The sequence below is a fragment of the Doryrhamphus excisus genome, linkage group LG14, assembly GCF_037039965.1.
Source record: "Doryrhamphus excisus strain RoL-2023G ecotype Guam linkage group LG14, RoL_Dexc_Guam_v1.1, whole genome shotgun sequence".
NCBI lineage: Eukaryota > Metazoa > Chordata > Actinopteri > Syngnathiformes > Syngnathidae > Doryrhamphus > Doryrhamphus excisus.
This window is the reverse complement of record NC_136370.1, coordinates 15,188,143-15,200,582: the sequence shown is the minus strand read 5'-3', so window position 1 is coordinate 15,200,582 and position 12,440 is coordinate 15,188,143. Positions and strand designations below refer to the sequence as shown.

Below are 12,440 nucleotides of genomic sequence, written 5' to 3'. Positions count from 1 at the left end.
ATTATTATTTTGACATTAGTAGCAAAGGTGTAGAGCTGCACTGCATCATACTAATAGGTACTTCTAAATTATTGAGTCTTTGCCGTTTGCTGTTTTACTGGGCAGAAAAGGCCAGGCCAGGATACAGTCTGCGCTCGTAAAGTTATATTTGTCATCAAATACGCAAACAAGGTGGCTACGACAAAATTTCAATATTTCATCACAGTGAAATTTGAGATACAATCATGTAAAGCATGGCAGACCTCTAGGCCTCTGATGCATGTTCGGTTTTCTCATGTGGGGGCTGCAAGAATTCTGAAAACAAATGTAGAAATTCAACCTTGCGTTCCAAAATTGGCTGGGGGGCTGGATTCGTGGGGGAGAAAAGAATTCCATAGTCACATCGCATGAACTGTGGCTTGGATCTCTAAATATCTCAGCTGCTTTCACTGAATTACTGGACAAGTACAGGACTTGGACATGGCATAGCTACATTAAGGAGTCACAAATAAGTATAGTGTTTCAACAAAGACTAAATTGTATCTAGATGTATAGGTCATTAAATGGTAAGCAACCAATGTATTCACCTTAGGTCAGTCAAATGAATTACAATGCGTGGTCCAGCTTATGGAAACACAGTTATGTAGGCATCAATACAATATGGCTGCAGTATTTACAGGACATTTGGGACCACATGACTTAACCCTTGACCACTCCATTCACTTTTTCACTAAAAGGAGAAACACACGCCACACCATTAAGATGATGGACATGATTTAATTGTTAAAGACTCGATTAGACACATAACAACAAAGCAAATAATGGTCTTATGAAAGTAAACCTTAAAGTAGGTGTTGCGTTTACTGGCCGCGGGATAGTGCCGAGCCAGGTCCTCCAGCGCTAGGATATGGTTTCGTCTTCCTCATCCTCCTTCTGCATTTGTTCGATGAGCCGCTGCCGCTCAGCCGCCTGCCTCATCTTCATCATGACCACGCTTTCATAGTCACGCTCATTGGATAGAGAGCCCTGGAGATGAAAAACAGACACAACAGGTGACGCAGTGTATGAACATATACATATATATATATATATGCTTTCATTATGCCAAGTGTTCCATTATGACAACATCAAATCTTAAGTTGTTTTTAATTAACTGACAGCAACATCACATGTTTCACAACCATTCTGCAGATCCTCACGTCAAGCACCATAACCTTGACCTTCGCAGGCTGGGTGAACATGCGTGAGACACCAGCCTGCAGAGCAAGTATGATCATTTTGATGCCGGAGGTCATTATATCACAAAAACAGGGGCCCGAATTAGGTCTGTGCACGATTGGACTAGAATGGACAAGAGATTCTCCTTGTAGCAGAGGAATCAGCGAGGGCGGCAACTGGCTAATGGCTAGCTAATCAAGCAGAGTGGAACACGAGCCAGACGTCTTACATACACATGTGTATGTGGTCATAGATGCCACGCATAGGAACGCACACACAACATGGCACACAAAAGTGGACTATATAGCAGATGCTTTTAAAAGGATGTAATTACGGTGACTATGTGCACAAATTACTGTCTTTTTAGAGTTCTTAGGCCAAGTACCCTCAGAGAACGCCATTGTTTTGCATGATCATATCCAGATCGTCTGCGAGGCCAAGGAAGTGTCTCTTTAACAAGACATTGTACTGCAGGAGAGATCAAGTGAGCCTGTGCTTGAAAGTCTGGAAGGAAGGAGAGCACGAGTGATCCGAAGAGAGGAGAGGTAGGTTTTGTCAGTGCACTCACAGAGCTAAGGCATCTGGAAAGCATCACGGGGACTCCAGCATCCATGTGCTGAGAAAGAGGGTAAGTGTTGAGGAAAAGGAGAGGGTCGATGAGGGGAAGTTCCCCCCCACTCCCCCCCTCACCATGCGGCCCCTGGATTGAGGAAAGCTGCTATTATCATTCCAGTAATGTGAGCTCAAGCCCTTGTCTGACACGTAACTATGAAATATCACGCAAACGCCATTAGATAGAATAAATAGCTCTTGCATCCTCAAATTAAACAGGACACAAGCAAGTATACAAGCAATCTGGCGGAAATGCTCCTGCCTCTTTGGCAAATGATAGTTCAATTCCACCCCGCCCTCTAATGGTCACTATGGTGATGTGCAAGTCAGAAAACATATGACCTTTTCATTAATTCCGGCGCTTCCTGTTCAGTGTGACACATTTCTTGTAAGGAAGAGGGATGTTTCCTTGCCCAGGGTGCTAACTAACAATGTACATGTTCAGCCAGTGCATCACCCTGTAAACTCAACACTTGCTGTGCACATATACGTGCATCTGAGAGAGTAGGAGACCACAAAACACAAACAAGGGGGCCCTGTGCAAAGTCAAGTGAGGCGGGTACAAGGCCACCGCAGAAAGCTGCATGGCACGCGCACGCACACACACACACACACACACACATACAGTACATGCATAGCAACAAGATGAGAATTAGCTCTGTGACATCAGCACTTGGCGAGGCCACAAAACAGCACACCCCGGATTGACCCCAGGCCAGTAATGACATCATGAATACCTCCGGTGCTGTGAGTCAAAGTGTGCAAACACACACAAACACACACACACATGGAGTCTGACACTACCTCTCAGACACAGCAGGAGGCAGCTCGCCGTGCAGGTGGCCACTGTAGTCCCCCGGCACAAGTTGTCGGATCAGCTGCACATTACACCATTTGGTGGAGTATGTGTTGTGTGACTCGTGTGAGCACCAGTGAGTAAGCATGGAAGCAATCGTGCTGAGAGAACAGAACGACAGAATATTTGGGCAACAAGAAATATGGAAAATACACAAAATATCTTCAACGATTGAGATGTCCTCCAAGTAGTTCTGAACTACTGTGGTGGGTGGTATGTCAACAGGAAATTATAACAGTATATTTAATTTCAACAACATGTTGAAATTATCTCAAGTCAAGCTCAAATGTCTAAAGTCCAATTTGATAACATTTTAAAACAATGACTCCCACAGGAAATAATTTACACAGAATTCAAAACTTTCACTTTCATAGAAGTGTAGGTTACAACAAAGTAACCACTGTTAATGATAGTATCACCATAGACGTCGTAAATTTAATGTAGTGTTTAATTGTTTTACTATCAGTCCCTAATCTTCCCTTATTTTCTCATGCAAAATATATTTGGAAATCAAAACAAATTATGGTTAGAACTACATTCCCTGGTATCTTTTTTAAACGTGCAAACAATTAAGATTACAAATGTGAAGAAGAGACCTCATGTGTTGAGAGCAAGCTGTCGAACATGGAAGCCAACAGCGTTTAAAAGCCTGTATGAATAGTTTTCCTCACGAATGATCTCTGAAACTGAAACGGCGTGCCAAGGAGTTCAGATTAAACATTACACACTTTATTGTGTCCTAATTCTGCAGCCCAAGAGGTAGTCAAGTTGTATTTGACAATGGATTACTCATGAAAGTCATTAGATACTTTAGACTCTACGTATAGTCACTGAGCCAAGAACAAACATCACAGCAGTAGCTGCCAAGACATGAAATGGCTGACTTGTCTTTGCCTCTAATACACTGGGCTGAATTTAATCACGAAACTATTTGTTTGGTGGCGTGTGTGTGTGTTGACTTTCTTAAACTGTTTGTCTCACTGGGGTATGGATTATATGATTTATAAGATGTGAACCCTTATTTAGAGATTGCATGCACGTTAATGAGTGAACATGCGTCTTGCAAGGTGAACTTAAACAGACAAAGCTCTGGTAGAGGATTAATCATTACTCGTTATGAAACTCTGCAGACATAAAACCCCAAAGGTCTGGTCAATTATAGTGTTATTGTTAGTAAAGAACAAACACTACATAAGGATTAAGCCCCAAATCTACTTCCTGCATTTAACCATTTACATGCACGCCTGAGAACATCTGGTTCCGAAGTAAAAAATTCCAGCACAAGAACGCCTTTGATAAGACAGCGATATTTTGCAGACAAGGTCTTAGTAAATACCTACTGCAGATCGTTCGCTGTAAAGTTACACAAGGCAGATGTTTTAAAAGCATGATGCACAACGTAACTTGGAATCAAGAGATATTAACGTATTCATCATGTCTCAATTATCCCCAAAAAGTGAAGAGCAACCTCGCACAGGTAATTGCTGTTGCGTGCAGACTGCTGATTTTGTAACAATGAGAAGAGTAAAAGGAAAAAGGTACATACATGAAGACCTGTATGCACAGGGTTGTATGCGGTCACAGTACTGGACAGAGGGGAGGACTTTGGACAGAGCTATTTGGAAACTGTTAAAGCAAAGGAAATAAACAGTTGAGAAGAGAAATGGCAGCAGAGGCCTGAACTCCTGCTGCCCTGGCATTTCTCTGTATGATGGATGGGCTCAAGGATCCCAGAATAGCAGGTTGTGGGGGGGGTTTGGCTTCTTTAATATCCACCAATACATCGTTATAAAAGCTAAATTATGTCTTTCACATCCTAGCCTTGCGGGAAAACCTCTCTGATTGCAACAGATTTCCCACTAAAGCAAATATGGCCGTGAGACTGGTAAGAACGCACTCTCAACCTTGGAGATGTGAAAAAGAGGTCAGGCGTTATAAGCAAAGGGAAGAAAAGATGAAATGAAAGTTCCAAACAAACAAACGGGTAGTGTCTGTTTATTCTGGGTTGCCATGTTAACATGGCTCCTTACACAGTTTAATGTGCAGAAAAACTAGCGGAACGTATCCACGCTGCATGTTGTTTACTTGAAATCTCTGCTCTTGATCTAAAGATCGTGATTTAATAATTACTAATGATTTCATGCCAGGAGACACAGCAGTACATTCTCAGCTTACAATTACCAATGACCACCCACTGTTACTGCAAATGTAGTGACTCACACAATATGCACAGTACATGAAATGTACAATAATCATTAATGGCAGGAAGATAGGGAGTCAAGCCCCAATCCCAAATCAACACAGATCATATATACTTTTATTACTTGTTTGTAGCGTGGAATGTTAGAAAAGGCTTGTCAAACAGAGAATAATAGTCAGCAACAGTAGGTATGACAAAAACTGATCCATTTATACCTACTGTCGATAAATGAATCAAGAAGTAATGTGGCGACATTAGTAATGTACCTGACATTACTCACCGCCGATAATTCCGTACAACTTTCTCTGGCTTTCCAAATGGGTCAAACAACGGTGGATGTTTCAGGAATGCGCAATGAGACTGGTCATATTTAACTTCCCCGGTTCTGTGCCACCACTAGAAACTTGTGCATGACTTGCACTCAGCTGCAACATCTTTCTCAAACTTTTTTTATTGCAAATACGGTTAATAACCTGGAAATTAGCATCTTAGTCAGAAAGATTATACCAGGCTGGTCATTGTTTTGTCAACAAAGAAGAGACATCCATTCTGCAACAGACAATGCACTGAAATGGCTGTTGGTTCACGTCATTAATTCTGAATTATTTGTCTTATTTTATCTGTTTACTGATTTTTACTTCCCAGGCCATGCAGTGGGTAGGTTAAGTTGTGTGTCACATACTATTTGTTGACTTGTGTGAGGATCATTGCATGTGAAAAGCTACTTAAACCATCGAAAGGTTGTCTCAGATTGACTGACTCTGACTACTTCCAATTCATGTTTCCAGCTTGTATATTAAAAGTTTAAATTAAATACTTGGGAAGTAACTGATGGGCCGGATTCATACACCTGTGTGGCCCCTGGGCCATAGTTTGCCCACCCCTGCTAAACAGTATCAACATACAGTATTATTTGTGTTGTCTCACCATTCATTATCGAGCCCATTCATCTCCTCACTATGTCAGCCCTGGCCCAACTTGACAGAGTTGATTAGAGGCCACTGTTAGTTTTGTCTCGCATTGTTGAGCCTCAAACTAAGGTTCAATAAGTCACACCGGGATTTTTGACCACAGTATGTCATGTGACCGTCTTGCTACAGTGTCTGCATATCCTCGTTGTGGAGTTTCATTTGAAGCTTTTTCAAACAACATTTCAGTCTTGAGTCATCACACAGGAGACAGGCACTGATGACAAATGCTCACAGGGTTGTGTCTCATCTAAAATGGAATAAAATGAGATTAGGAGGGATAACTACAAGGACAAAAATGAAATTGTTTGAGAGAAAACCGGGCAATTACTCTGCTGAAGTGAACTGCTCTATTTTAAGCAGAGAAAATTGTTTGTCTAGTCATGAGCTTATCATACATTGGAGTAATTCGTGAAAGTTACCACAGACTTCTGCTTGTTGCCACCAAATCATGTTTCTTATGTGGCAGACGTAGAAACATTCAAGTCCATACGGTAGGAGGAGAACACACTAAAGAGCCAAAAGAAAATCCAGCAAAGCCTCAGTTTGGGCTTCTTGCACCAGTCAAAGCAATATCTGGAAACAGTTTTTATCCTGTGACAACAAAAATACGCAGCATCCCAGATTTCAGACCCAACATAGTTGCATCAACCACACTGGCCGCTATGGTAAAAAGGCTTATGCAGAAACCCAGTCAGGGCTAAAGGCATCGGCCCAGGAGATACATAGCATGACAACAAACCTAACAGACTAAACCCATCCTTACTGAGACGGGGGCCATGTGATCTCGTTCCAAAATACCTCAAATAACACCAGCTCTTCGGCCTGATTGCAGACGGGAGCATGAAAGCAGTTCTGCGGTTGTAGGTTGATGAAGAGAATTCAGTGGGGAGGGGTTGATCCTTAAAAGGGAGACTTTCATAAATGTTTTGTTTCACTCTTAAGTAAATGTTATGTTAATTTCATTTGCGTGAGTAATTGCATGTGGCGTTCTGGCATCAGTGTGAGTTGTGAGAGAATACAGTTTATGGTTTTTTTGATCAATGTGAAAGACACCACTTGTCCGTCCGTCTCCTTTACACCGTGTATGTGTCATTTTAGTGACCAACTGCATATGAATTAATTCCTGGTTTTGCAAACAGGCTGAGTGGTAACCTCGAATCAATCAATTGACTAAAAAATGTGAACTGAAAAAATGCTGAAAAGGCATTTGAACCAAAGTTGCAATTGCTGCCAGTAACAACTTAACCAAGGCTTTTACCCTGTCATTTAGGCAACAGGGTAAGGTTGTTATTTAGATACAAGTTCCATTCCTGTATCAGTATAACATTCCAAAGACAGGAGACATGACAACTGCAAGTGCAACCAGTTATCTCTTGCTCATATTTCTCTTGTGCAACCCTCGTCGCCTGAACACGCTTGTCTGTGTGCAATACTGTGGATTACACAGGGAAGCGAGAGGCCTCCGGTCAGGCAGAAGGGCCTGTAGAGTGGTAAGACTTAGGGGCTTTAGACAAGCCAACAGCAGTCAGGAAATCATGAAATCAGCAGAGCAGGGGGACAATGACATGGAGATTAGAGATCAGTTAACCCCCTCCTTTGCGTAGCTGGCCTCTTTGCTCACTCACCATGACTTCCTGCTTTTTACAAAGGCGCGTGCACACGCTATGACACTCTGAAAAACAACTTTTTGTTGTACTCGAATGCAACCACTCTCACACTTTCCCTCTCAAACACACTATGCGCCGGGCAGCGGTTGTGTACTTCTGGCTATCTCAGGATCTGTAACATCATGAGTATTCTCAAGGCTGCGGCCACTCCCTCCCACAGGTAACGGGAGCAGCCAAGTATCCGACAGGACTTGCGTTGACACTCGTGACTAAAGAACCAAACCACACCGCAATCTGGATGATATCATCTGACGGCTGGCAACCAACCTCGAACGGGATGAGCGTAAAGTGAAGTCACAAATACCCTTTTTTAAAAAAAAACACCTTTACCTGGAGGCTTCGAAACGCTCGGACTCTGACCTCACATGGTTTATCTCTCATGACGTCAAAGACTTTCAACTGCAACACCTGGAGAGTTCCACAGTGAAAATGGAAATTGGCACAGGGGAGCAGTAGGGAAGAAAAGATGAAAGCTGAAACGGATTAAAAAAACAAAAAGGTAAACGCACATCTTCAAGATCTCAATGCAAACACTGAGTTGTGTCACTGAGGAAAAACCCATTTTATCAAGATTGTATTTATTTCCCAAGGCTGTGCACTGAGGTCTTGGAACAAGCCTTGTCATGTTAGAGAATAGCTTGTTTGAGTTCAGGCGCAGCCAAGTTTCATGACAGACACTAGTGTGCAAGCGTGGAAGTCAAATATCCAGCACTTGCTTGGCAACATAGGTAAGAATTAATCTATTTTTTCAGGTCTATTTTTAATGATACAACTACAAGGCACCCCTAAGAAAGGGAAAGAAAGCCTTTTCATAATTTGCTTTTGAATGTTGGTTAATGTTTTCAAGGGTTAGATTACGCATCTCAAAGGTAGATCATTTATGGGAGCATTTGGAGTGTTTTTTGGCCAATCTGCTTTAATGGGCTTCTCTAATTTAAACTTGGCAATAGCCAGTGTTTCCTGGACAGAAATTTATGGCTGAAACCCTGAGTCTCCTCCTTGGCCAAACTGACATGTTGTGGTAGGAATGCTGCCGTGTCCGTGCACTCCAATCTCCCGCTGCTACTAAAGTGCCGATAAAACGTTTACGGGCCAACAAAACCTGTTTGCTGTAGTGGCTTACAAATTTACAAAGTGAGTGTTTCAAGTCACGAACACAGGTCTAATGTGGCCAAAGCTGTTTGGGAGACGGTAAAATCACAGACCCTGAGATGATTATCTAATGCACATGCCAGTGTTGGTCCGCTCAGTTTGGTTTTCCTCAGTCATTATTTTTCTTTCAACATTTTCTTTACTGCTGTATGCTGTATTGTGACCAACTTCTTATTTTTCATGTAAAAAAAAGCATTACAAAATGCATTTTGAAAACAGTTTAGATTATTCATATAGAAAACAATATTTTAATGATTGTGTTGTGTCCGAAATCTCACATCACAGTTAAGCTTCCAAATGAAAAAAAATCCTGAGAACAACAAAAAGAATATTGAATTATAGCTAATATTACAGGAAAACAACTCCACCAGCACGCAAGATACGGTACTAAAATGTGTTGCTGCTCTTACCGGAAGACACACAATAGACTACACCTGCTTTTATAGGAAAAACATTTGAAAAGTAAATATTTAAACATTACAACTTCAAAGCATGCTTAGAATACACCACAGCTGCCAAACACTGAATTTGATTAACCCAAATTAAGTAAAGCAGGTGCAAGCTCTAAACAAAGGTTGCCAATTGATTTTGAGCCAACTGACACCGACCAGTCTCACATGATGATGAGCACAGAAGTTATCTAAAACAGACTGTTTATTGTTTGTCTAAACGACAGAACATATTAAATGTGCATTATAATTCATGCTTATGTTTTTTTTTGTTGCAGATGGCAGTGGTTTACCATTTAAATGTTCAATGTTGAACAAAGACGGACATACAAAAGGGTTGGAGGACTTCTGAGATCACCTCAATCAGGCATACAAAACATTTACTTCTTCATTAAGTGAAGTCAAGATGCCACTTAGAGCATCCTTACACAGAAAGCCAACCTCTGGTCGTTGGTCAAGCAGACACTCAAAGCGCAGAGAGGTTCTCTCCGTCAACATGATCAGTCTACCATTGGCTGATTTCCGCCATATTTCACATATTGGAAATGACGCCCACAGGGACAGCTTTGGAGACCTATCCTTCCTAAAAATGGGCCACAATCTCCTTCTACAAAGCTCCCAAAGTGAGCAAAATCTCTTCTTGGCCTGCTCTCCCCCACCAAAGCCCCCTCGTCTGAATATAGAGGCAGAGGGATCAGAGAGCCCGGACTGGTCTGTGGGCCACCAGGACAACATCGGCCAGAAAAGGAAGAAATGCAGCTCAATGCCACTGCTGGACAGCGAAGTGGGTGAGGAAGGAAAGTTTGAAATGGGGGACGGAAGCCAAAAAGGAAAGAACATTGCAACCAATCAGTCCTACAGTGCTGGATGGGACAACCTGAGTTCAGACATGGATGGAGACGCCATTGTGACCGCTGACAAAATTGAAGGGCAACAGAAAGAGGAAGACAATGGCTTTTCCTTTAGCCTCGACCTGGGTCCTTCTATCTTGGATGATGTTCTGCAGGTGATGGACAAACTACAACAATGAATACAATGGATAGCAGTACAAGGACAAAATATACTATGAAACCCTAGCCCAACCATACCATAAAGCATTTCAAATCAGCAATTATCTCTGTTCACATGTCAACAGATGTCACTATTGAGCACAGCAGATTTGTGGATCCAATGGAATTTTGCTTGATATTTCCCTATCTGACATTATTGATTGAATGTTCCTGTACTTTCTTTTATTGTACTTCTATTGTTATTCCCCCAAACCACACTGTACAATACTTGACGGCTGTTAAGGCTTAAGTAGTGTAGCGTTTAAGAAATGAAAAGTTGCGGGTGGAGTCCAAGGTCCTCGAGCTGTGATATCTTGGCTCTTGGCCTGCTTGCCAATCTGTTGTGTGCAGAGGGCAATTTCTCCTCCGCACGCATCTCAGAGGCCCCACTTAAAAGTACACCAAGGTACCCCCCATCTCTCATTCCTAACAATGTAGTGAAAACAAACACTAAGCTCTGCTTCCAATAAAAGCCAGTGGTGGCAGGTTTCCCTGTAGACCAAGCCAGGCCACAGGTCCAAGACCATAGAAGAGGGGGGAGAAAATAGAGTGCTGGCTGTTTTCTTAGCTGCAAAGTCCAAAGTATTGGTGAATGGCACACGAGAAGGAAAGTGGTAAATGGTAAAGTGATACTTCCACATATGCAGGGGGTGTCGAGGGAAGTGGACCAGAGATATCATTTACAACTGCAAAATCTTGATGAGGATTTAAACACAACCTTCTGACCAAACAAACCAATATGTGAAAAATATATGATTATAGATCACACTATACACACACTGTTGCCCACATGCGAAGGGAAGAGCACAAATGGAATGAAGAAGAGAAGATAGAGCCAGAGTCAGTTTCTTAGCATACAGTTCCAAGGAAAGCTCTGGGGTAAAACCACAATAAGCCACATACCAAAGTGCCACACGGGTCATTTACGAACCACAAGTGTCCTGCTGCTAGGAAAAAGACTTAGAATTGTATGCATGTCCAACAGAAACAGTAGTGTTGTGGGCAAGTCTGCACTGTATCGGTTTGGATCACTCCTGAGTTAAACTGGGTATCATTGTTCCTGATTCTTTTATTCTAAGTGAGAAAAACAGATTGTGAAACATTTTTTGTTAAAAAATGTACTGTTTTGTATTTTGGAGCAGTAAAAAAATGCATATTTCAAATACCAAGACTTATGGTTTTATGGATAAACTACTGTTGTCAACATTTAAAACGGCGGTCTTTGATGGCTCGGAATTTATCTTAAGATTTTTTAAAAGAAGCCTTGTGAAGAAATGAGTCTTTAGTCCAGGGATTGGGAACCTTTTTGGCTAAGAGAAGCATAAAAACCACATATTTAAAAAAAAAAAAATATTGCCATTTCCATGTATGTATTTTTTATGTTAAGAAATGTCTGAGTCGGATGCAGTCATCAAAAAAGCCACATCTGGCTCCCAAGTCCTCCTGCTTTAGCCCCTACCCATAAACTACCATCGGTTGAGGTGGAACTGCATGTGTGTATAAGGGTATTCCGCAATACGGTGATTGCAGTCTAGTTTGACCCTTGACCCTTGATTAAAAAAACAATTGTCTGTCTGACAAGTATGGCACTGACATCATCACACATCTAGCAAGGATTCTGATTATCTGAATGCTTGATTTTACGGCTCTGGGGCTGCTATTTTGCGAGATCTGTGCGTTTGTGTGTGAAAGAGTTTTTTTGTCTGACAACCACTTTTAAACTGGACATTTTAAGAAGCAGACTAAAATTGAACAGGCATGTCAAGAAGGGTTCTGTGTCGTTACAAATAAGGTACTGCAGTAAGCACAACTTGCAGCAGGCTTGAATTACTGTTGGAGAAAGGACAATGGCACCAACTACAGCTCAAGAATTGGTCAGCCACATGATTGACGGGAGAAGAGAGGGTCAAGGTTTGCAGTACAGTTATCACATCTGGTACTGCTTCTCCCCATCCAAATACATTATCTAAACTTGCTGTCACACAGACTACCAAAAGCACTACCATCCCTCTCTCACATAATTCTTCTGATTTATTAATTCTGTCAGTGACTAACTAAACACTAAAAATATTGTTTTGCTCAATGAAGGATGTGTCCTTCTATTTTAATTACATCTCCCAGAACAATGCAATGCTACTGGGTATTGCTGGGTTTCCACATACGCATGGGCGTTTTGTGAAAGTGATATGGTTTAAGATGTCTGTCAAGTCGTGTCACAACATTTTTTCAGAGCAAAACAATCCAAAACAGCTATGCCTTGTCACAATCACAAAGAACAGGCTGTAAC

General features: G+C 41.7%; 2 protein-coding genes across 3 annotated transcripts in view; one reads left to right on the top strand and one right to left on the bottom strand.

Annotated features, from left to right (window-relative positions):
• Nucleotides 1-742: 742 nt before the first annotated feature.
• The window catches only part of dnajc17 (DnaJ (Hsp40) homolog, subfamily C, member 17), a 28,272-nt gene continuing 16,574 nt past the window's right edge, over nt 743-12,440 (bottom strand). Inside the window, exon 11 of the mRNA XM_058091059.2 lies at nt 743-1,005. Coding sequence (XP_057947042.1) covers nt 880-1,005 — 126 coding nt within the window. The 3' untranslated portion in view covers nt 743-879. The remainder of the gene's footprint in view (nt 1,006-12,440) is intronic.
• LOC131140541 (cdc42 effector protein 3) lies at nt 7,235-11,316 on the top strand. 2 transcript variants are annotated; one of them, XM_058091061.2, is made up of 2 exons: nt 7,235-8,002; nt 9,383-11,316. In XM_058091061.2, the coding sequence occupies exon 2, from the start codon at nt 9,511-9,513 to the stop codon at nt 10,132-10,134; it is 624 nt and encodes a 207-aa protein (XP_057947044.2). In that variant the 5' UTR covers nt 7,235-8,002; nt 9,383-9,510; the 3' UTR covers nt 10,135-11,316. The 2 variants fall into 2 exon arrangements, with proteins under 2 accessions (XP_057947044.2, XP_057947046.2); XM_058091063.2 differs by lacking the exon at nt 7,235-8,002 and adding an exon at nt 8,096-8,231.